The 25,351-nt window shown below is 44.2% G+C and overlaps 2 protein-coding genes and 1 long non-coding RNA gene across 11 annotated transcripts in view; 2 read left to right on the top strand and 1 right to left on the bottom strand.

Annotated features, from left to right (window-relative positions):
• The window catches only part of MAST4 (microtubule associated serine/threonine kinase family member 4), a 286,033-nt gene extending 276,360 nt beyond the window's left edge, over positions 1-9,673 (top strand). For all 9 annotated transcript variants that reach the window (XM_048291032.1, XM_048291031.1, XM_048291030.1 and 6 more), the window contains 3 exons: positions 1,535-1,671; positions 2,368-2,549; positions 3,395-9,673. In XM_048291032.1, the coding sequence (XP_048146989.1) occupies positions 1,535-1,671; positions 2,368-2,549; positions 3,395-7,272 (4,197 nt within the window). In that variant the 3' untranslated portion in view covers positions 7,273-9,673. The remainder of the gene's footprint in view (positions 1-1,534; positions 1,672-2,367; positions 2,550-3,394) is intronic.
• Positions 9,674-14,716: 5,043 nt separating this feature from the next.
• CD180 (CD180 molecule) lies at positions 14,717-19,044 on the bottom strand. The gene is given in 7 exon segments (XM_048291255.1): positions 14,717-14,896; positions 14,899-15,087; positions 15,089-15,546; positions 15,549-16,147; positions 16,149-16,280; positions 16,931-17,039; positions 18,825-19,044. Coding segments are annotated over 7 exon segments (1,887 nt in total).
• A 1,210-nt stretch (positions 19,045-20,254) lies between these two features.
• Positions 20,255-25,052, top strand: LOC125320551. The gene is made up of 2 exons (XR_007201176.1): positions 20,255-20,402; positions 24,372-25,052. It is a non-coding gene; the product is annotated as an uncharacterized LOC125320551 (long non-coding RNA).
• The last annotated feature ends 299 nt before the right edge of the window (positions 25,053-25,351 follow it).

Raw genomic sequence — 25,351 nt, 5'->3', positions numbered from 1 at the left:
AAGAGATGTCTCTGTGTCTCAAGAAAATTGACATTTTCCAGCACCTTCTCTAATGCCTACATCTTCATCAGATAATTCTGGCTTTTGATGATGATGATACTTCTCATTTTTCTTCATTAAAAGTGAAATCAGTGAGGAAAAGTAAAAAAGAATGTGAAATATTTCTTTGCCTACTGTACAGGAGCTTGCCTTTCATATTAGAGCCCAAAAGGTTTTTGTCTCATGTATAGCCAGGCATGTCTGACAGAACTTCTTTGATTAATGAAATTCTCATCCTGCAGCTGGACTTTTATGAATAATCTGTCACATATTTTGCTTGTGGAGTTTTCTGAAGTCTGTCCTATTAGAAAATTAATGTTTTTCCTTGAAAACAAACAAAAAACCCCCAACTTTTGTTTTCTCTGTCGCTCACCATATGTCATTTTTCATGTAATCTTTTTAATGTAGCTAATGTAGGTCAGAATTACTTTAGACAGCAGTATATTTACTTCCTGTATTATTAACAATTTATGGTGTTACGTGCAGAGCTCTGCTTGTCAGAGTGAGTAGTCAGTTATAAAAGAAGTCAAAAAAGAGCACTGTCAAGCAATGAGGTAATTGGGAAATATAAAAAGCATTTCTTTCTTAAGCATATAAAAGCTTAAGAAAGACACAAAATATACTTTTTCTTAAGTCTTTATTTTCTTTCTCTGAAATCAGGAGGAACTTCCAAGTTCTCCAAGTTTTCAAGAAACACGTAAGAGAAAATTCTGTGACTTAAGTCAGTCAGCTGTGCACTCCTTTTCTAGGTCAGAAAAAGACAAACATGACAACCCTGCTCACTACTTACAAGAGTAAACTCAAAACAAGATATTATTGTTTATCCAATAGCTTAATTTGTTGGGCTGTATCATAAATTAATTTGGGCTATTGCAACTTCTTTGAAAGGAAGTTCACTGTAGTGGTATACAGTGCTGAGCAGGAGGTATAGATTTTTAAAACATAAAATCAGCAGGAAATACCTGTTTATTTTATTGAGTCATCTTTGTGCAATCAGTGCTAAAGAACTTACGTTAGTTATACTTGTTAACCCTTTTGAACAAGTTAAAAAGATGTTTTGGGATTGACAACAAAGATTCCATTTTTCTCCTCAGTTTCATCATTGTAACAGTTGATGTCCTGAGATGTGGATGGACCACTGTGCAGTTACAACTGTTCTTTATGGGAAAATCAGGTGTTTCTGTAGATGCTTTTATCCTGAAATTTGCTGTTAATTCTTGGTGTCCTCCTGCCTAGCTACAATTACTGGAATTACTCCTTGTCCTGGAGCTTGAATGGAGGAAGTTAGGAAATAAGGCAGAGTTTGAGAACTTCCCAATCCTTATTTACTTACCATGCCTGGGAATGTCTGCATAGGGTTCCCTGCAGAAACACCTCTTATTTTGGAGTTCTTTCTCATTGTGTTTGCTTTAATGGTGTAGATTCTGTTTAAGGCAAAGTCGTCTTGTGTTACTTGCATTACGCACACTTAATGCATCTTCCTTCATTTTGGCAGAGTGGCAACAAAGTCTCAGTAATGACAACTCCTTTTGAAAACACTTCCATCAAGACAGGACCTGCCAGGCGAAACAGCTACAGGAGCCGAATGGTTAGGCGCAGTAAGAAGACCAAGAAGAAAGAGAGTTTAGAGAGGTAAATAATCCTTTGCTTTCATAGTCAAGGCATTTCCTTGTTTGTGTGTGTGTGTGTGTGTATACATAGCAATAAATTTAAAATAGGAAGTTAATACAGTTTTCTCCCATCTTCTGTATTTCTGCCTTCTTTTCTGGGATTCTGTGGCCTTCCAGATCTTGTTTTGCCTAAACTAAATCTGCTAAAATAACCTCTAAAAATAGTGAATAACTGAGGTTGCACCTTAATTTGGCTTAACTATATCTTTTTGCACTTGTTAATTAAACTTCTGACTGCTTATGCTTATGAGCACTTCTAATTTGATAAGTTCATGTAAATATGATATGATAAGTTATGATAAATATGATATGATTTGATAAGTTCATGTGTAAATATGTTGCTAGTACTTTATAGATACTTCTTCAGTTTTGATGGGTTGCTAAATTAAGAAAATAAAGATTTATACTCATAAGGAGGTAATTGTTCTTCTGAAATACAGTGAGTAATTTTAGTGTGAATAAAATTAGCTACAGTGTCTATCACACCTGCTAACAAATCAGAATGTTTTCTAAACTTCGTGATGTGCAGTGTAGTTTGCTTTCATGAAAAGATTGATTTACTATTCTCATAATATCAACTTGCAAGAGTTTTGCCTGTGGTAGTAGTATCTTCTGTGCATTTTAACTTATGATTAATGCTGTGCTTTTCTCACACAAGGAGAAGATCTCTCTTTAAAAAGCTGGCAAAGCAACCCTCTCCTCTTCTTCATACAAGCAGAAGTTTTTCGTGCCTGAACCGATCACTTTCTTCAGGGGAGAGCTTGCCTGGGTCTCCAACCCACAGCTTATCTCCTAGATCTCCTACCCCAAGCTACCGTTCCACTCCTGATTTTCCATCAGGTGAGTGTGAAGCAGTGAAGGGCAGAGGAAAAGGACTTGAAGGGTACTCTACTTTTTGTGAGCCCGCACAGATCTGATAACACTCTGCTAAGAACAGTCAGCTCTGACAAGCGTAATCACAGAACAGCTGTTTTCTGTCTGGAATAGGGAAACAGATTCCTGATGCAAAACAAAAAGTGTTTTTATGATACAGAAGCACCTAAAAAGCAGTTGTCTGTAAAGTTTGTCCGAGTGTTTAAATCTCAGTCCAGTGGCTGTAAGTTGAGTAATAAACAGTCCCAATTTGCAGCAAAAGAGAGAATTTTGCCTAGAAGAGGCCACATGATAAAAGAATGAAACTGAGGTAAAAGTTGCTGCATAATGGAACTATCATGGCACTTATGAATGCAGATTTACTGCTGAAAAGATTAGCCGAGTGCTGAAATACGCATCTTTCTGACTTCTAAAACCCTGCTCCTTTTTCCTCTTTTACTTCTGTCACAATTGTAGCGGGTACTAGACTTGACTGCTGTTGTACAATCCTGTGGCAAAGGTAAATTATCTGGAAAGCCTTGATCGTTGCTTTGAAGTGTCAGAAAGCATTAGTTATTCTATTTAAGTAGGAGCAAGAGATAACTTAAAGGGGATGACGGAAGAGAGAGAATAGGAGAAACAGCAAATGTAATTGGAATGGTGCAGGTTTTGCAGCCTGTAACCTTTTGCACTTAAAACGTTCCAGATTTTGAAACATTGTGGTGGGAGACAGCATAGGGCTTTTGTTCTGTTTCTCACTGAACATTTAGACAAATTGAAAAAGTCTTGCTAATCTCACGTTTGTTTGCTTGGGGTTTTTGTTCTTTTTGTAGGTACTAACTCTTCCCAAAGTAGCTCCCCTAGTTCAAGTGCTCCCAATTCTCCAGCTGGTTCAGGACACATAAGACCCAGCACTCTTCATGGCTTGGGTCCAAAGCTTGGTGGGCAAAGATACAGATCAGGAAGACGCAAATCCGCTGGCAGCATTCCCCTCTCTCCTCTAGCACGGACACCTTCTCCGACACCCCAGCCAACATCTCCTCAGCGGTCTCCATCACCATTGCTGGGACATTCAATTGGAAATACAAAAATAGCTCAGTCTTTTCCTAGCAAAATGCACTCACCTCCAACTATTGTAAGGCATATTGTCAGGCCAAAGAGTGCCGAGCCACCAAGATCTCCACTGTTAAAGAGAGTCCAGTCTGAAGAGAAACTTGCACCCTCTTATGGCAGTGATAAAAAACACCTATGTTCACGAAAACACAGTCTGGAAGTGACCCAGGAAGAAGTGAATAGAGAACTGTCTCAAAGAGAAGTAACTCTTCAGAGCTTGGAGGAGAATGTATGTGATGTGCCATCGCTCACACGAGTCAGGCCTGCAGAGCAGGGCTGCTTGAAAAGACCCATCTCCCGAAAATTAGGTAGACAAGAATCCATTGATGAGCTAGACAGAGAGAAGCTGAAGGTCAAGGTAGTTATGAAAAAGCAAGATTTTGCTGAAAAAGCGAATCCTGCTATACATGAACCTAGCAGTGAAACAGAAAATCCCAATACCTTAAGATTGGAAGAAAGAGACAAAAAAGCATTCCAGAAGGTTTTAGAAAGATCAAACCAGTTTGAAACGAAAATTGTTACTGTGGAGACCCAGTCAGCTGGTGGCATACTCAAAGACACCCTTCAAAAAAATGCAAACTTGAGATCAAATGATGGTGTTGCTTTAGATGTACAGGTGTTGTGTCATGGCCCTCCCCCTAATGAACTCAGTCATATTTCTTATGATTTCAAAAGAGTTTCCCCTTCATGTACCCTGCAAGATGTGCTACCTCAGTCCTCTGACAGGATGCTAAATGGAAAGGGAGAAAACACAGATAAAATTGTACCAACAAAAGAATTTGTCAAATTTGAAAGATTAGATGGTAAACTTGCAAATATTGATTATCTCAGAAAGAAAATGTCTATTGACGAAAAAGATGACAGTGTCTGTCCAGTCCTAAAACCTAAGATGATGTCTAATGTTCACGAATCCCTTCAACTTAGTGCAGGCAGACCCGTAAACATACAGCAGGACTCCACTGCAGCTGCAGATAGTAGAGCATTTCTTGGCAATGCACATGCTGCTCAGATTAACTCAGTTTCTTTTGTTCCTCTCAAGACTCTGAGTGGCCGAACAGACATGAGTGTGGAAAAATCAGCCCTTATTTCCACTGAGTCTCCTGTCAGAAAAAGTCCATCAGAATATAAACTTGATGGGAGGTCTGTTTCCTGTCTGAAGCCTATAGAAGGCACACTAGACATTGCGTTACTTTCTGGGCCACAGGCTTCGAAGACTGAACTGCCTTTGTGTGTGCTGCCAGAAGCACAGAGCACCAGCAGTGATGGGGGATCTCCTAAACCCCCAGTGCCACAAGGGAGTGGTGGGAAGGTAGAAATGGTCTCTCAGAAAGAGCAGTTATTAAGCTACCCAAAATCTGGCAAAGTCAACATAGCAGACCCTCAGGTTCTACAAGTAGGCAAGAGTTCTCCAAATCCGCCACTCATCTCTGTGGCTGCAGAAGCAGTGACAGAGAAAAAGGTTTCTAGTCCAGCTACTAAAGGCAGTATTTCTGTTACTGAAGCTGTTCAGAAGAAAGATACTTCCCCTTCAAAACAAAAGGACAATTCAGTGGAGGCAAAGTCTTGTGTCACTCAAAGTCAGAGTGTTAAAACTACTCAAACATATTCCAAGCCTTCCGCTGGCCAAAGCACTCCTGAAAAAGTTGTAGGAAAAGAGAAACAAATACAAAAAGAGTTGCCTGTCAAACAGCCAGTAGCCCAGAAAGGTTGTGAGCCTATCCCTGCAAAGGTGGAAGTGATCCGGGAGTCATCTCTGAAGGTGTCTGTCTCAGACGTCCTGATAACAGCCTGCTCCAAGAGCAGTGAAAAAAATTGTGCTGATTTTGCCATTCCACCTCAGATGCAAGGAAAAATGCTGTCAGCTGGCCCCAAGGCACAATCTAAGGATGGTAGGGAATCACTGAAACAGCTAGGCAAAGATGACAGCGGTGTTTCTAAAAGTTTTGTGGAAAGGGACATAACCAAGCAGAAAGCTGAGTCTAAGAAAGTTGTCACAGAGGCAAAGAGTGAAGCTTTTCCATCCAAATGGCCCGTGCAACCCTCAAGAGATTGTGATCATAAAACTGAGAAGTCTGCACCAGTTTCCTCTGTGCAGAAGGACAGTGCTAAAGATACGGGAAAGAAAGATCAGAAATCACTAACTGATACAAAACTTCAAACTACTGAGAGAGAGCAGGCCAGCCAAGTTCCTCGGCAGCAGCTTAGTGCTTCAGACTCCCCTGCTGTGAAAGACACAGTAAGCAGACACAGCACTGCAGAAGTTCATGTGGGGGTTCAAGAACATGTGAAGCCTGCTGCCACCTGTGTGGAAAGCATCAGTAATAGACCCAGGCCAACCTCTGATACAAGTTCTTCCAAGGCTAAGTCCGTGGATAAACAGACATTGTCACAAAAACCATGTACTCCAACCATAAAAGAAAAAGAAACTGTTACTCATTTGTCTACCAGCTCCCGAAAGGACGGAAAGCATGCCAGTAAAAGTGTCCTAGATTACTTTTCTCCTGTTCCAGGCTCTTCAAGAAGAACAAACAATGAACATGTGCAGGCTGAAAGGCCTGTGAATTTGGATCATGGCTCAGTCACCACCCTCCAAATGAGCAGCACAGCCCCTGACACTAAACCCAAATCCTCTGCTGTGGGCCCACTACCAGCAGGCCCAGAGAGTTCTAAGCAAATGCAGAGGCAAGATGCAGTGGGCTTGGGGGAATCTACTGATCAAAAGCAACTTCGCTTCAGTGAAAAACAAACCACTGCTCCAAAGTTTTCCACTGTGAAAGACTGTCTCTTGCTTAACAAAGAGGCAGACAGAAGTCCTAGTAATGAGATGATCTCTGCAGACAAAAGACCTGAAGGAAAAATATGCACTGACGCACTTTATGTTCAGCTTGACAGTGGGAAAGTGGAGCCTACCCTTTGTCTCACAAACTGTGATGTCAGAGGGAAGGGAGCAGAAAAACCGACCGCAAGTAGCAAAACATGTCAAGATATAAAAGGGAAAGGACAAGTTAATCAGAAACAGCCAGAGGATGCAAACAAGCAGACTGCAATAAAACATCTGCCAACTGCCAGTGGGCAAAGTTCTTGTCGTGTGGCTGCAGCACCAGGAAAGCCACTGACTTGTTCATCCACTTTCTCTGAATGTAGACAGGAGGTATCTGTTTTATCTTCAGCCAAAAGTGATGCATCTTCAGCAAAGGTTAAACCAGGCTCATCAGAGCTTCCTGCAACTTGCAAGGAACTAAATAAGAGAAGCACCTCTTCCACAGGGAGCAGTAAGGCAGAAATGACTAAGAGTGTTTCACTGATGGCCTTGCACAGTGCCACTATTGTAGCAGAAGCCCACCACCCTGCTTCAAACCTTGGGGGGAAGCCTGGAAATCAAGAAAAGCCTCTTTTCGTTAACACTGTGGATGTAAAGGGAAAAGACGCTGTTCTGACTCAGCAGTCTGCTTCAAGAAAACAGAATGTAGGTAAAGATGTATCTAGGTCAGCAGCCACACCTGACCGCCCTAACGCACTTTCAGATGACAAAGACTCAGCTCGGCAGCGTCGAGGAAAGGAAGTTTCACGGAGCAGTGCTCACAAAAAAATGTGTTAACTCTAAGACCTGGCAAGTGTGAATTCAACACTAGCTGAAACAATTTCAAAATGTTGTACTGCCTTTAAACCAGCACTGTGTCGTGTCTTTGTGCGGCAAAGCTTTCATGTCACTGAAGAAACAATACAAGGGGATATGTAAAGAGAGGACTTTTTTTCAAAATGCCTTTCCAATTGTAACCGGTAAAACTGTTACCATATAGTATTTGTACAAAAATACCTTTACAGCCAAGAGCTGTTGAAAATATTTCTTCTGTAAATACTTAGCAATGTGTTTGGGGTTTGAATGTAGCATATATACTTTGCTGCTGGTTGCGTTGTTTACTCTTTCCCTTTTTAAGATAGTTGCTTTGCCACGTATTTGCCATACTCGAATATGAAACCAAATTATTAAAATTCAGACCTGGCATGGACATGCACAAGCACTGGTCTGACTGGAAAAAAAAAAACAGGCCACATTTTTACTTACTAAAAATCCTAGCTAGAGGCTAAAAAATACTAGTACAGAATAATATGATGACCTATTGTGAGTTTTTACATGTATTTTTAATAATCTGATTTTGATAGTACTGTACTTGGCTGACTGCTTCACCAGATCTAACACAAGACATAACTGCATCTCCCTACTGCGCGAAGTCTGATTAGAATAGATGTCCTTAAGGCTATGGGAAAACCACTTAATTATCAGGGCATACCAGCAAGAGCCGTGTTCTCTGGTGAAATGATGGTTCTTGTCCTGTCTCTTGGGAGTGTATTCTGTGACTTTAACCTCAGACAAGGCTGAAATTCTGAAGCACATGCCATGTGCTTAGTTTTTGCTGCAATCCTCTGGAGTTCCTTGAGCTTTTTTAAATTCAGGCCCTTACAGCGTGAGGCACAAGTATAAGCACATGACTTGTAGTACTAGTATGTTCATCCCTCTTCTTAATACATTTAGAGAATACATATTACGGCATATCGGTCTATTTAACTAGTGTCATACAGCTGGTAGCTCTTTTCTACTTTATGACAAATAAGGTAAAAAGGAAAAAAACACTTCAGTATCGTATCTTCAAAAAAGTTTAGGCTATCTGACTCATTTTAATACCTAGCTGGGGCCTTATGTTGTAGACTTAACTTGCTGTTTTTAGCAGGTAATCCTGGGTTTCATATTCATTTTGAAATGCATTGAGTAGCTCCATACATTTCATAACATAATCTTTTTATTTGTATGCAAAAAAAAGTTCAATACTGTAATTACAAAAGAAGCATTTTTTAACAAAGGAACTTGTTGGAGCTATTTGGTGCTAGAATGTTACTGTCTTTTTACTTTTGCTAAGCCTTATTTAAATTTTATATACTGTGGAACATGTAGACTTTGATCATTTTTGTGTGGTGTATTTAGCTTGTTTTGAGGGATGAAAGGTAAAATTTGAAACATGTACAGAAGCACTACGAAATACCCTTGCAGGCGCATGGGTTTTAATAATTGGGGATCAATAGAATGGTCGTTTTGCTTATTTCTGTTTTCTGTAACCACAGTAGAGCTAGGCCCCTACCTTTTTCACCAATGCTTATGGTTTGTTTTTCTGTCTCAAAAGCTAGAAAATTTTTCATAAAAGCACAGTGTAATCTTGACTTGGAGACTTGTGTGACAACAGACAGTGTGCAGAATTAATTTCCCTCTGCTGAAAACTTTATTACACTGATTGAGTTGAATTACAGCAAACCTGTAAGGAAAAGCCAATATCACAAACAACTCCTGATTTTTCATGTGGCACTACTACATTCATACTGCCTTTGATGCATTCAGAAAGGAGCTAGTAAGCAGTGGATAATAATTTTTGAGAAGTTTTAAAAATAAAATGGTCTCGACATTTACAGTTCATCTGTGCTTTGGCAGTTAATACAAATGAATGCTAATGCACTTCAAAATAACATTTCTGTCTGGGAGATACTTCCTAGTTTACAGTCTCTGCATTTTTTCGACTATCCTCTGTTTCCTTTAAAACACATCTAGCTTTTGTTTACAGTATACCTTTATGAATATTTTGTATTATCCCTTCTGACAAATAAGTTCTTTGCATTTTGGAAGTGTAACAGTGCATAAGCTTGTGTTTATGTAGTACCTGTTTGTTGGTGTTTACCTTATCAGTGAGCTGTTAGAGATCCTCCTGCCTGTGTTCTTCTTGGTCAGTCTTAATGTGATTGTAGATCTGATGTGTTCTTTTGTAGACTTCTGCAATAGATTTCTCAGCTTACAAAAAAAATTTAAAAAAAAATTGTTAGGGTCTGTGCAATAAAGTGTTTGCAGTCTTATTTTCTCTGAGAAACTCCTTATGGATGTCATAATTGTTATATATTGAACATGATTATTTATACTTATGCAGTTGCATAACATTGAAATAAAAATTAGCATGAAACTGTTGTGTTAGCATTTTTTCTTGGACTGCTTTCAGTGCTGTAATGTAAGGCACATCTCTGCTGTACTCAGAGGTTGGCAGTTTTGGGGTTTTTTGGGGCTAGCTCAGTGCACCCCTTAAGGCATGTGCTGGTGGAGGGTTTTGCATGAGGAAATGCTATTTGGTCTGGGGACAGAGAAGGTGTGCATGGCTGAGCATCTCATCTCAGGCTATGCCTGGAACCTCTGCTCTGTATTGGATAGATGGGTGTGGTGTGGTGGTGGATGACACAGCCTGACTGCTGCTTCTATGGGCAATAGCCTGTAATGTGACATTTAAATACTTTCTACAAACATGTATCATCATGCATTACTACAGGAGCAGGATATATTGAAGTACACACCTCTTTACTGTTCCCCTGCTTGTAACTGCAGAGCTGCCCAGCAGGTGGGAATTCGTGTTCACCTTTTATTATTGCATTGTTTTCTCTGCATTTTTCCTCTGTACAGAACTAAGTGCAGCAGTGTTATAGCATCACTTTTGCTGCTTTTCTCTCTGTGTGAAAAATACAGGAGAGGGGAAGCTGCAGTTCACCCCCAAATTTTCCAATTTGCTGCAGCCCACCAGAAGGCAGATAGTCTTGCAAATCTGGTGTGCTGATGAGGGGTGGTGTGTTGAGGAGAGAAGAGCAGGATCCAGCAGCTGAGGCAAAGGAAATTACAAGAGTTGAGGGTTGACTGAGTCTCATGCCTCTTCTGCTGTGCTGTCCCTGGCTGTGGACAGCACAGTCATCTCTGCCAGGGGAGGCATAGAAACCTGCATTCCCAGAGTGAGCCTCCAGAGTGTTGTGGGCCAGAGGAAGGGGGTGGTATGTGGAGTTTGTGTTTAGGAGGAAGTTGGGAGAGATGGGTTATCACTGTTATATCTGGCATGGTCTGTCACCTTCATTTTGCTTCTTACCTGAGATGGGAATGCTTCTGTGGTATGAAGGGGACTGTAAGCTCCCTTCTTCAGCACTGAACTCTCAGTTTGCTAAACCCCCATAGGCTCCTTATTGTAGTCTTACGTAGCATGCAAGACTTTGTAGGGACATCCAGCTTGATTTGGATCAGAGCTCAGCAGGCAGATCAGAAGGAAAAGATCACAGGACAGGAGGATACTGGAGGGTGTATGGATGCATGTCCCACTGCATGCTTTAGGTTAGCAACAGTTTTTCTTTCCACTGACTGTATCTGTAGTATAGTAGCTGACTAGAACTGACTAGATCAATCTCCCAGATACCTGCCAAGGATGTATTTGAATGAACTGAGTTTAGGAATCATAGAATGGTTTGGGCTGGAAGGGACCTGAAGTTCCAACCACCATGGGTAGGAAGCAATGCTAGACGTTATAGTTCAAGAGGCAAAAAGTTGTGAGCATCAGGAGGAGCTGAGATGACTGCAGAGTAAGAAGACAGTAATGGTGTAGTTGTGTTCTAGTAGACATCAAGCCCTAAAAAATGCAGGTGTGAAGGGGAAGAGGATGTCCAAGGGATTTGGTAGGGAAAGATGTCTTCTAGTAGGGGAGAAGAATTACCATTGGTTTTGTCTGATCAGGGAGGTATAGTATAGATTGTTTGGGAGGGACCTCGCCTGCTGTTTATCCAGGTGCAGACAAGACCGGTGAATGAAAGTTCTTAAAAGATGTTTCACTGACATCTGGGTGCGTTTTTTGAAGTCAAGATACATAGAAATTGGCCCGTTTAACCATCTTGTTCAGGGTAAAATCCTCCTCCGAAAATTGACTTGGATCTTGCTGAGAGACCTTGCTTAAGCACAGTTAAGGAAAGAAGAACTTGGCTCTGAGTTTTTGTTTGTCCTGGTGAAATAAAGCTAAGTGCTTACCGATCTGTGAAATAATGAAGATACACTCAAGTTCCTTCTCTCTGTAAACACTGCTAAATTCTGTGTTGTGGTGTTGAGTTGTACTGGGACTTCAGGAACGCGTAGTCCAGGAGCTAGGGTGGTGTGAGCTAAATCTTGTTAGGCACCATTCACCTCAGGCAATTCCCTTGTTCTCTCTGTGTGCTGGCTTCATAGCCATATTTGAAAAAATGAGAGCTAAAAGGCCTGACTGGAAGCTGAAAGAGTGTATCATATTAGAGCTTGACTAGGAGGTACACAATTCTGTAAGAAAAAACCTGTTGCCTCTTTCCATGTATATCTTTACTAAGTAATCCCAGAAGACTAAATCTTTGCACTTAACAAAGTCGTAATACATAATCTGGACATTTTAGTGTATTATATCCAGAGATTAATTTCCTTCAGAATAGTCAGTCCCTGTATTTAGGGTTTGTGTATCCTGAAACATACAGCGTATGCTGTTCAGCATGGTTTGCAGTGTCTTATGAATGGCATTTTTGCAGGCAAATAGAGCAGAGATGACACTGTAAAGAAAATCGAAGAGTAAAATTAGAACACTTGCAGGTATGGTCACCTAGAACAAGTTGTGTAGGGGGAAAGGGATGAATTGCAAGAAAGCTTTAATACTTGGTGTGCAAAACACATTTCACCTTCTCAAACATCTTTGAGTTTTCACCAAGTGAAGTTTACACCTGAGTCTACACCGTGACACAGGATAGCATTTCAGAAACTGGTGGTGGTGAAATCCTGTGGTATTCTCTCCAAATAAAAGGGCATTTCAGAATATCTTTCAGCCTAACATGCAGTTTTCCCTCCAGTCACTACTATAGTGGATCTGTTACTGTGATACTTGCAGCAGGTTTTTTTGGTGTCTGTGGAGTGTGTTATGGTCCCTTTTGATGTCAGTATTTGTGTAACACCTTCCTGAACCCACAATTTCAAGAGTGAAACGATGGAAGAAGCAAGTCTTTCTTAGGTGGTACACACACTGGCAATCATCCTGGATTGTTAAGATATTGGAGGTTGCTCATTTAACCAATTGGATTTGCAGAGTGAGAGGAAAATGCACCTTGAACTTTGGGCTGAGTTCAGGAATGTCCCTGCCTTGCTCCCAAGGACAAGTCAGGGTGTGCTCAGCTTGGGCAGCGTGGTTTGCTCGGGGACAGTTCTCTCCTGTAGCCGAGCCCTTGCAGAAGGGCAGGCAGCCCATGCAGCCACAGGAACAGGGAACATGGACCAGCAATACAGAGAGGCAACACTGTAGGGTGCAAGATCTGGGAGTGTTTGTGGGCAGCTGGAGGAGGAACATCAAACATCTCTCCCTGCTTGCTCTTAGGCAGCACATGGCTACAAAGGCAGGAGGAGGAGAAGCTGGGGGGTAGGGCAGTGACGTATATGATGTAAAGGCAGATGAAAGCTGCAAAAATACACATTGCATGAGTCTGGTCTGCTAACAGATGGTAAAAGGGGCTTTCCAAATGAGAGGTATTTCTTACTGGAGAAGATCAACCGGGTTCTTGTCAGAAATGAGCAAAAACTTTCTGATCCAGCGGGAATCTTTGAATCTTTGAAAGTTTAGCTAGTCAGCATGTTAGAGAGGAAAATGTTGAGGAAATGCTTTGGACAGGAGCTGAAGCTGAATGTGGAGTCCTGTGTGGGAAGGGTTTTGAGAGTTGGCCTTCCACATCTCAGAGAGCAACCACAGCTCCAGCCTAACATGGCAGGGAGTGGTACTGGGCAAGCTTCCCCGTGGTGCATGCTCCAGGAGACAGGAGGGTCATGCCACCAGGAGAGTTGTGTCTATCCATCAGGGTAAGCCTGTTATTAAAGCGCTAAATAAACATAAGTGACTTTATGGTGATCCAAGGCAGATGAGTAGGCCCGACAAGCTCCCACTAGATCCTTGGTCAAATGCCCATACTCTGCCTTGCTCTGGGTTTATTCACATGTGATGGCAGAGAAGACAATTCGGTGTTACATAAATAATAAGTCTTTATTCGTGCCTACCGTTGCATATCCAATTGAAGCAGGGATCATCATCTCTGATTTTACTCCAGGGATGCACACCAGAAGCAGCGTGAAGTAGCTGTTGACACCAGGAGCTCCTGTGGGATGAGGTTGTCCACAGTGCTGCCCCCTTTGCAGCCTCTGGTTTTCTCACCTGGGCTGTGGCTGAAAGGAACAGGCACTCCAGGCTGGAAAAGGAATGGCTCATATCTGTCAGCATTGAGGGGTTTTGCCCTGTGCAAGCAAGCAGAGTATTGGACCCACAGATTCTTGACCAAATCTACAATTTTATAGTAAAAGATGATACTGTCTTTACTTGCTGTGGAATCTAGAAAATAGCACAGGAGCAGGGCCTGCCCCAGGCTGAAAGATGGGTAGACAGAATTTCAGTGGTCAGAAGTTCTCTAAGGATCAAAAGTATTTAAAAGAAGTATTTTTTAAAAATCACAGAGGTGATACATGCTGTTTCGTATGTGACTGTAAATGTGTCTGTTCTTCACAGGTAGTTTTTTTCTCTTTAGCAAAGTGGGGTACACTACTGCCAGCTCTTAAAAAACATTGCTTTACAAGGGTATTTGATAGAGGGTGGAATTTGGTTGGGGGTTTTTGTTGGTTTTTTTTTGTTTGGTTGAGTTTTGGTTGGGTTGTTTGGTTGGTTTATTGTTTCCTTTTTGGAAGTGGTGGTGGTTAGGTTTTCTTTTTTAAAGAGAAGGAAGTTTGTATTTTGGCTGTTGGATTTTCCCTTTACGAGTGCATTAGCCATAGTACTAGTATAACAGGGCTACCATTGAGTTAAATTGGGATATCTCCGTAAGTTATTTCAATATTTTCAAGATTCGGGTCATAGTTTTTTTTTCAACTCTTAATTTTTTCATTATTTTTCTAGAAGTTGTAGTTGAGAGGTAGAGAGAATATTACAAAAGTTAAGAAAATACTTGTCACAAATAAAAACAGTGAGATATCTTTCAACTTAATACAGTTGCTGTAGGTATTTTCTGTGTCCCCATCCTGGACTTACAGTCATTGGTAATTTTGCTTGAAATAGTGAGCACCCCAAATGAAGGTGGCACTACAGGATAAACCAGCCAGGACAACGGCAATGATTCCTGATGTGTTCATCCCACAGGAAAGTGAGAAGGTGGCCAGCTGAACCCAGTTAGTAATTTGGGTTCAGAGCACCTTGTTCCTTCAGGGTCTTTTTATCCAGATTTTGCTTGTACCAGGTGATTAAACCAATATTAGAGCAGGGGCAGTCCAGAAGGCTGTAGCATCAATTGATTATACACTGGCCATCTGGGGGCACTAGCTGGTCACCTGGTATGACATGGATTTGCCCATGTTATGGGCACAACTGAGATAGATGCTCTTGAGATTTGAAAATGCATCTCTGCTGAATGCAGTAAATTTGTTGTAACTTGGATCAACATGCTGTAGCTTCCTGAGGTTGTGAAATACTTGGTTACCTATTGCTGTCTGTTCACAGGATGACAATATTAGCACCTCTAAATTGGATAGGGAACCATTTGTCCTTTGGCATGATTCCCAACTCAAAGTTATTTTGACTAAGGTCCAAGAACATGAGGTTTTTCAAACCTTGAAAGAGATGCTGAATGCTAGTATTAATGTGGGAGGACGAAAGATTCAGCACTTGCAAGAGATGCAGATTTTGGAAAGGGTTCTGTGACGTGTTGATACAGAGGGGAGTGAAGGGTAAGTTCAGCAGCTCTAGGCTAGCACTGTCCCAAATGAGCACGTCCTGGAGATGGAGGTGTGTGTTGTGGCTCAGATTCAGGTAACAAAGTCTGCTCAAAGCTCTCAGTGCTTTGCTACAGCAGTCAGAGCTTTCAATGTGACTCTGACTTAAATCAAGATGTTGGAGCTTTGCCAGTTTCTCCAAACAGCCAGAGCCCAGCTGCAGAACCTGTGGGTTACCCTTGATGTGGAGGCGGGTGAGGGATGGGAAGGCAGCAGAGCTGGTGTTGCTGTCTCAAAGCAGTTTGCATTGAGAATCATCTCTAGTGAGCTCATGCCACTGATGCCAGGGGCCAGTGCATGGATGTGGGTTTGGGTTAGGTCCAGCTTTCGGAGCCTGGTTAAGCACTGAAATGTGTCAGCATTTAGATTTCTAAAGTGCTGTAACTGCAGATAGAGATCCTTGACAGAGATGCTACAGAGGCCTTGTAAAACGTCTGGGCTTATGTAGGGCTCCTTTTCCACGCCGTAAAATGTTCCCAGCCAAAGTGTCATGGCTGTGGAGTTCTGTATCCCCTCCAGGACCCCAGGGATGTCAGCATAGCTCACCAAGTCCAAACCGTAGAAATGGGATTGAAAGGCTCCAGGTTCAGTGTATGTAATGTCATTGCCTTTAAGGATGAGAGTTACATTGCTGGTCTCCTGCAGAGCTTGGGCATCTTCTGCTGTGATTGCTCGTATGTTGTTCATTTGAAAATTGAGGCATTTGAGGTTTTGAGTGGGAAAGTTGCAGGGAAGCTGCAGTAAAGAGATGTGGTTGCCCAAGATGAGGATACCTAAGCTGTCAAGATTTATCACTGGAATGAAGGATGTACTTGTTATTCCTGTCTGTGCTGAGATGCTCCAGCAAACGTGGGCCAGCAAATGCTGTGTCAGACAGAAATATGAGCAAGTTTACCATCAGCATGACTCTCTTCTGCTGCCTGTTGCTGTGAAAGGCACCATCATACACCCAGCTGATCTGACACCTTGAGAAAACAATAGAAAGCAGCATCTGTGGCCAGTCTCACAAACTCTCCTAGTAATGTGATTACTCAAACTGCACCTCATATCTGTAAAAACCCATGATCTGTTGCCTTCACCAAGATAGAAGTGTCTGTCTTTTCCAGTGATGCTTGCCTGGTACTTTTAAGTTCACATTTAATTACAGGGTATTCCTGAGAAGAAAAACCTGTCCTGAAATGATGGGTGTGAGGAGGCATTTGTGGGAGTCAGGAGACATGAGGTATTTAATGTCTAACTTAACAGGAAAATCTCTTTTCCTATAAAAAAAAGCTGGTCATTTCCAAGGGCCAAACATGTCTTTCTTCAGTTTTTAGGGAACAATACTGAAAAATTAATAACTGCCGTAGTGACTTTGCTGTCACTGGAAAATGCATATTTCACCCACTGTACTGTAAATGATTGTCCTTAGAAGGAAGTCTCAATATTGCCCAAGTGGATCAATCTCTGCTTAGCAAAAAAATTCACCAGCTGTCTGAAGGTGCTGGTAGTGGTTTCCCTGTGAAGCCAGGAATATGCTGCAGTGGTGTGCTCCAGAAGTCTCTGTCTCTGACAGGGGCAGGGGGTTTCACCCCTGTGAATGTGATGAGCAGAAGTGAGGATGCTCCTTCCATACCTCGTTAAGTCCAAGTAGAGAAGAGAATTCAGATCAGAGAAGGTTGAATTCTGGAGGGAGGGGAGCACATTGAAGCTGAAATCAAAGATTTCTGTTGTGGCAAGTAGTCACAGGAATCTTAGTCCTCAACCGTCCCAGCTGTAGCTTTTCTTTTCTGTAATCTGTGGGAAATACACAGTGAAGCTGAAAGAGTTATGTACTGTGAATATACATAGGAAAACATGGCACTTGGAAAATCCCCCCCCAAACTAACACAACCCACAAAATAACCCAAAGAGAATTTTGAATTATTTAAAATGCAGCAGCCAGAACCCTAGACAGCCTCAGCACAGGCTTGCACTGCATAGCTCTGGGGTTTTGGGGAGTGTGTTTTTAAAACGAATGCCTTGAATCTCTCTTGTATTAATTTGAAGTGTCTCATCTGCAGTACTTTCTTGTCAAACTTAGCACATGTGAGGATTGTTTACTCTTCTGGATGAATTATCAATCCTTAAAAAAGGATCCCCACAAGGTAGTTTTAAATTGTGAATGTCATGAGTCTTGTCACAAAACTTAATCTAAGAGAAGTCTTAAGTAAACCTTACAGAGGGGAAGTAAAAAAGAGCAGGTCTGGAAAATGTTTCTAGGAGGAATGTGGCCAAATTAATTGGATATGAACTTCAGTTACACACTGAAGTCAAGAGACAGCAGGAATGTTCAGCTCAGACTAGACAAAGATCACGCCTGATACACTAAGTCTTTAAAAGGCTTTTCAGTTTTAAGTGAAAATAAATCCATCTATTACATAGGGAAGTCAACTTTGTGGATACCAGGGAAATTTGTTGAGTTTAGCGGGGCAGGGGGTTCCGAGTGCAGGGGAGCCGGCCAGAGTCACAATACGAACACCGATACGATTTGAGCATCGTTCTCCACTGTATTGTTTACTTACACCAACTTATATCTACTTTACAAAGATTCACACCCTATTCCCACAAGATGGCCTCTAATCCGTGGGGGAGCCGACCAGTGTATAACTTTGCCAAGGATGTTCAAGGCTGCCTGCTGCCAGGTGTCTTTCAAGCCTGTCTGCAGCCTGAGGCCCCTTCAGGGGTTCTTCCCTAGCAGCCCTGGGTTGCCCAGACTGTCCTGGGGTATCATATGCCCCTGTTCCACAAGGAATCCCTCTACACATCCCCCGTTTTCTTTTTGGGCAACCCAGTCCTGGCTGATGATCTTTCGCAGCCCCCCTTTAATGCAAGAAAAAATGCACCCATATACTATTAAGCCTAATATAACTTAACAAATAGCAATTGGCAGCCTTCTACTACCAAGGTACGCAGCCATACGGTGATACCCAGACCCTTAAACCAATCTCCCATAGGGTCGTCTGTCTCCTGAAGGTTGTGTAGGCCCCTCTGGAGGTCAGAGAGGTGCTTGTGAATTGAGACAGAGTGGTCAGAAAGATTCATACAGCACATACCCTGGAACTCTTCACAGCCGTGGCCATGGGCTAATAGTAGAAAATCAATGGCTGCCCTATTTTGTAATACTGCATGTCTAACACTAGTAACATCTGCGCTTAGCTCGTCAAGCATCTGTGAAGTTATGTTCAGCTCATCCCTCGCCCAGCAAGCAAGTTTGTGTAATGTTGCGTGTGCCCTGGCTGCTGAAGCACCAGATAAGAACATAGATGCTAGCCAAATTGTACTATGACTCCAAAAGACGGACTCTTCAGTCCTCTCACATTTGAGTTCATGGACTGAACGCCGCACCCTGGTTTCAGTGCGGTGGGTGATATTTAAGAGTTGATGCAGGTTTGGGTGGAACAGGGTGAGTTTCCCTAAGTAGCACGGTCCCCCATGTGGGCCGGCTGGAACCCCATTCCATGCGTGGTCCCCGCATATTAAGAACGTACCACCGGGGAGGCGTTTCGGGGCTTGACCCGTGAGGTTGATTTGGTGGTAAATTGCTTTGGACTCGTAGTTTCTCAGAAACCAGTCTGCAAGAGGGTCAGCAGTGGCCCAAAGGCACCTATTAACATTTAATTGACTGGTAGTGGGCAGCTCGAATGTCATGTAACCATCCCCAGTTTGGTTTGTGGAACCCATTAGATCTAACTCTTCTGGTGTCCCCATGGCGACATTGATGCTTTTCAAGAATGCACCTTGCCAGCAGGCACGCTGCTGCGCAGGCTTGAGTCCGATCAGCCCTGAACAATTGCCACTGTTTGTGGCGTTCCCTATCAGGGAGCTGTTGTCTAGCATCCCTCAGAAGTCTTGCGAGTTAAAATATGGGACCCCAATTAAGCAGGTGCGAAAAGGGTCCCCTGGCACGGCCAGGCTCAGACACATGGAGTCTTGCCCCGTTAATTCAGCTAGGTTGACCCACATGTTTTGTCTCTTTTGGATTGCTGTCAACATTGCGTGGGACCCTGTTAGGATGCTTACCGAGGAGCAAACCTCTCAGAATGTTTGTGGGCCCAGCACTGCTTTGTCGCTTCCCAGCGCTTGGGGGCCACCACATGCTGCCGTGGGACACAAACCTGTGTGCTACACTCTCACCCTAACACTGCCACACTCCGTACTGCCTTCACTCGGTCTAAATGGGCGGACAGCCAAGTGAAGATGTCCGCCAATGCCCTTGTCTCAAGACAGTCAAAAACAATTCCCCACTCTACCTCTGTGTCTGGTGCTATACCCAAGAATTTACGCAACTCCCTTTCTTGATTCTGCCTTTAATCACGGTCCACACAAGGCAGGCACGTATACCACCCACTTTCTAATGTTAGCTCCCAGAGCAGGAACTGTGAAGGGGTTAACAACAATTGTGCGATGCTGATGCAATCATTAGGACACAGGACATCTGGCAATGGGTCAGTCCTCACTGTCGGGGCTGATGGAGGCGACGGCTGCACCTCCCCTCGCGGGAAGGGAGGGGCTGTAGGCACTGTGCCCGGTTCTCCTGATGGGAACGCAGGAGTTCTGGTGGCTGTTTTGACCGGTGGGTCCACGGGACGCCACGGTGCTGATGGTGCGGTTTTGCAAGCCCTAGACTCCAGCGCGTCCTGACATGTAGACAATTCAGCAAGCTTCTTCATTAATTCATGCATCATCTCTCAGTGCTTCTCCTCCTCTTGGGGCTGACCCCCGGCAGCCCTGGCTGGCTCTGGCTCTGCAGGTGACAAAACCGCAGAAGCTGTTCCGCCGTCAGACTTTGCTCCGCCGTCTGGCAGAGGGGCATTGCGCTCCGCCGCTTTCTGCTGGGCATTAGGACTGCTCGTTTCTCCTTCGCCCGCCTGCGCCCCGCCCCCTGAGGCGGGAGGCTCTGCTTCCACGTTCCCTCAGACTTCGGAGGGGTAACTTCCTTCCCCGCCGCGTCCAGCAACTCTCGCAGGGAACGCACGGGTGCTGCTGTTCCCTTAATCGGTCTGCCCGCGGTCAGCCCGAAGAATCGCGCAACCCTGGACTCCGCCCTGGTCTCCGGCCACCACTCCGTTAATCACGGCTCTCCAAGTTAATCTGAGAGCTTTAGCTTCTTTACCTTCCCTTCCACTCTCAATCGTGGACAGCCACAGCTTGTTCCCAACTTCCCACCACACTTTGGTCGAAAACAAAAGCCAAGTGCATTTCAAACACCCTTGTTCCTGGGCCCACATAACGAGGGCATTAAGATCTCCATCGTTTATAGTCTCGCCTCTCTTAGAGAGGATACTGGCTAGGAGGCGAGTTCCAGCCTCATACTCCATAGCTTCTTACCTGCAGGGGCTCACTTGGCTGCACGAGCTCCGGTCTCCCGCATCACTCCGCTTTGAGACCCTTCCCACATCTGGCTCCCAAAGGCTCCAACACCGATGCGATGATTCGGAGTCTTGCCGCATTCAAGCGATACCGCATTTAAGTGAAAAACACACTGCATGTAAGCAAAAAAATCACTCGGGTCCCTGCTCAGGTGCCAGGTTTAGCAGGGGGAGTCCCGAGTGCAGGGGAGCCAGCCAGAGTAACGACATGAACACCGATACGATTTGAGCATCGTGCTCCGCTTTATTGTTTACTTACACCAACTTATATCTACTTTACAAAGATTCACGCCCTATTCCCACAAGATGGCCTCTAATCCGTGGGGGAGCCGACCAGTGTATAACTTTGCCAAGGATTTTCAAGACTGCCTGCTGCCAGGTGTCTTTCAAGCCTGTCTGCAGCCTGAGGCCCCTTCAGGGGTTCTTCCCTAGCAGCCCTGGGTTGCCCAGACTGTCCTGGGGTATCATATGCCCCTGTTCCACAAGGAATCCCTCTACAGTTGAGCATGCCTGACCTGCCTTTGCCTGCTGCCTACATGAAAGTCAGCCAGACCTAGGTTACGGGCAGCCCGAAATAGCCTGCTGTGCTGTCGAGGTGTGGGAATGCTCAGAGCATTGCACTCATCCCAGCTGCCATCTGCAATGGGGAGCACCAGCCTCCTCCACAGCCACTTCCCCTCCCAAAGGACAGAGGAATGGCCTGTCCTGGGTGGTCCCAGGGCCAGCCTCAGAGAGGTGGGGTACCCAGGGCTGTGTGAGAGCTGCAGCTTTGGCAGTTCCCTGCCCAGTAGCCTTGCAGACGTTCAGCTTGTGGGGAAGTAAACACAAGTATGGCACAGTTGGCCAACATGAGCAATTTAATTTGACACAAAGCTATTGTGCCAGTGGAAGAAAGTAGGCGCAGGCAGCAGTTGTGTGTCCATAGAGGAATGCCCTGGAACCCATGACAGGTAGAGGACAGTGCAGGTGTGTGCCCTCTGGGTGGGAGCACGAGCTGTGTCAGGGTTTGTTGAGGTGCACGTGTTGGGCCCTGGGGATTGGTGCATGGGGCTCAGGTCTTTCTGTTGACACAGCCATGAGTATTTGAGCCTAAACCACATCTCTGCCCGTCTCTGGCTTAGAAGAGGCAGGTGGGCTGTGTCTGCACTCAGTAGCCTCAGGAGAAGGGGAAGAGCAGTAGTGTTTGATGCAAACCACAGGCTGGGTTTGTTGAACACTTTTCTTGATTTCCTTGAAGCACAAATCCTCTAACTGAAGGATGCCAGGGAGTATCAGGGAAGCAACACAGGCCTCCACTGCTGCACATAGGCATGCAGGGGCAGAGAGATGTTGGCAGTAGCGTGGTGGAGTGGGAGGAAGCAGAGAGGGGCTCTCATTGCAAAATTCCCCATCTGGGTGGGGAGCGCAGCTCCTCCACTGCCCAGCTCCCTCTGGCATGCGGGGTCCCAGCTGGAGTTCAGTGCCAGCACCCAGGGACAGCATCAGCAGGGAGGGTTGAACCAGGGCTGGCCATGGCTGAGCCCCCCACCTGTAGGTGCTTGACATGATGTGGGGGCAGAAAGCCAGCCCAGTACCTGCTGTGATAACTCTTGTGATAGCACAGGGACTCGGGCCCAGCCTAGAAGCACTGATATAGTGTTAGTATCTACAAAAATGACAAAATACTGACTGAGAAAAGTTGATGCTTTCAGTACTGGTAAGAAAAGGAGAACCTGTGGAACCAACTGATGCCATGTGTAGTTTAGACAGATAAAAATAATTTAACTGTCACTGTAAATGAGAAGAGTGCCTATGTTTTGCCATTCAAATAAAACAGTAAGTAAGCTCTCTCCATATGCTTCAGGGCATGGAGTGGCTTTCACAGTGAACTGAGGAGAAACTATCCCTAGGGGAATCCTGTTGTGCAGCTCTGAGTGCTCAGAGATTTGTAGATTTAATTCAATGAAGAATTTGCTATTGGCCCCAGGTATGCACTGCACAGGGCTGCTTTTCCATTGTGCTTCTTCCCTGAATCAAAAACCTTGCCTTTTTTTCTGTTGTCTCCCACTTGGAATAGAGCGGGGGGGGCGGGAGAGGGGGGGTGGGGAAGATAAAAGAAAAGAAAAAAAGAGAAGAAAAGCAAAGATAAAAGAAAATATTAAGTAAAAGAAAAAGCTTATTGGGTCAGTCTTTTCTCCTGCCCCTGGAAAAGCCCTGGTACTTTCTTACTATTCTCATGTGGTATTGCACACTAACCAAATAGCAAATAGAGATATCATCATACTGTGTACAAATTCCTCTATGAAGAGCACAGTACAAGAGGTAAAATCCTTATAGCTCTCCTCTGTCTAGCTCTCATACCTGTTAAACACCCCTGGGAAACTTTATCATGCTTCAAGCTCTCTGTGGGATGAAGTACAGTGCTGGATTGATGGGCCCCAAAGTCCCCATCAGTGGTAGGACAGGGTGTGAGGGTGCACAGATGCACAGGTGTGAGGAGGAGGAGGAGGAGGAAGAGGGACAGTGGCTGATGTCCCTAAGCATGTATTGAGACACCTGTCTTACTTATTCAGATTGCCCTAGGATAAATCCCGTGGGAACTGGAAACATTCAGACATTAGCAGGCAAGTGTTCACCCAGATGTCTGCCCATCCAGAGGGATGGTGGCTGTCACTCCCCTCCACTCACACCGTCTCTGCGGTGCTGGGTGCTCTGCAGCTGGCACAGGTGACCACTGTGAAAACCAGAAGATATGAATCACAGGCCGTTATGGAGAGAGGCAGGCTGCTGCAGTGGATGATCTTGTGCTGTCTTCTCTGAATGAAAGTGAGACTGAGCAGAGAGGTCAGACAAACTGGGGGAGTTGGCTGGAAAGCAGGTTGCAAGGAAAAGGTTGCAACTGAACTCAGTGTGAGTAACACAGGAGTTTCAGAGTGAAAGAGGAACTTGCCTGCTTTAAATATAGTCAGGTTACTGTGCACTGATGCTTTTCTGAGGCAGAACAGATTTTTAAAAAGTGGAAACTGAGGAAAATTGGTCTTCATGCTCATGTGGACTGAAATGTCTCTGCTAAATACAGGATAGTACAGATGAAACTGTAGCACTCTACCAAAGGGGAATTGAATGCGATGGGAAGTTTGGGTTGAACAAAATTTGATACATCACTTAGAAAACACACAAAATCTTGTAAACCAGCTGGAAGTCAGAGCTGTGCTTTGGGGGCTGGTGGCAGTGGTGGACTTGGCAGTGTTAGTTTTACAGAGGACTCGATCTTACAGATCGAGCTTAAACCATTCCACAGCTCTAAGACCTCTGCCTACACTTTTGCAAAAAGGATTGTGTTGCTGATGCATGACTATTGCAATAGAAACAGTAAAGCTAGAAAGCAGTATTTCAATCTGAAAATTAACACTCTTCCTCTTGTATTTAAATTACAAAGAATGATGACTTTTTTGGAGGGGGACAGTATTTCTAGCCATCTCTAAGATGAGTGTGTGTGTGGCAGCTGCAGGCAGGAGGGGTTCTTGTGCCAGCCAGCCAGAGGTGTCAGGTTCTGACTGCCCAGGGCAGAGCTGAGTACTGACTCTAGCCAAAAGCTCAACCTGTCATTTTCTTTCCTTTCTTAAATGACTGAGTTATTTGCTTGACATTTGTTGCCTTAAGTGGCACTCTTTCTTCATCACCTAGGAGAAAAAGGCATGATGAAATTTTACTGGGCTCAGCAAACGTGTCTCAGCCCGATGGAGCAGATACAGACCCTCTACTCAATCGGGGAAGCTTCAAGTAATCAAGATGCCATTTGGAGTGCATGAAGGTCAGCACCCAGGAAGAAGACACCTGAACTTCTCTGGTGCTAAGGACACACACGAAATCAGTGGCTTTGGCTCTGAAACAGTGAATGACGGCCACAGCAGCTGGAGCTGATTTCAGGGTTCACCTGAGCTGTGATGTGTTCATTCCTGCAGGCAGGTGGGGAGAGGGGAGGAGTCAACAATGCAGGAGGGAAGCTGCCAGAAGTGCAGAGTTCACTCTGCTTTGCATGCTTGCCTAAACCTGTTGGGTGGACTGTTGGGGCTGGCAGGCACCAAGAGGCCATAGAACCAGTGCCCTGCTGCTGTATTTGTCTGCTACTAGGATGCTTCTGTGCTGAACTGATTGGCTGGGGCTTTTCTCCTCCTCTTTAATTTATAGTGTACAAAAGAAAATAAATTCTCTCAATACAAGCTGAAAAACACTCCACATTCTACTAACAGCTCTGCCTCTTCTGCAGCCATTTCTGTGTTTGCTGGAAACCCTACAACAGGTCACAAAAAGGTCTGAGGAATTTGATTGGCATGTTTGCTCCTTGTTTATGTGCCATTTTCTGTGTTAACACTCAAAAGCTAAGGTTTGGTGTATCCCTGTGTATTGGATTTGTATGGTCTGGTTTTGCTAGTGGGGGTGCTACGGGGTGGCTTCTGTGAGAAGCTGCCAGAAGCTTCCTCCATGCCCAGCAGATCCAGGGCAGGCTCCAGGATGGAGGTGCTGCTGGCCAAAGCTAAGCCAATTAGAAAGGGTGGTAACACCTCTGTGATAACAGATTTAAGAAGGAAAAAAAAAATTACCATTCATATATAATTGCAACCAGAGAAGAGCTGGGTGAGAATATGTGCAAGGAACAGCCCTGC

Source organism: Corvus hawaiiensis, chromosome Z (genome assembly GCF_020740725.1).
Source record: "Corvus hawaiiensis isolate bCorHaw1 chromosome Z, bCorHaw1.pri.cur, whole genome shotgun sequence".
NCBI lineage: Eukaryota > Metazoa > Chordata > Aves > Passeriformes > Corvidae > Corvus > Corvus hawaiiensis.
The sequence above is the reverse complement of the archived record's forward strand: the minus strand, read 5'-3'. Positions and strand labels throughout refer to the sequence as shown.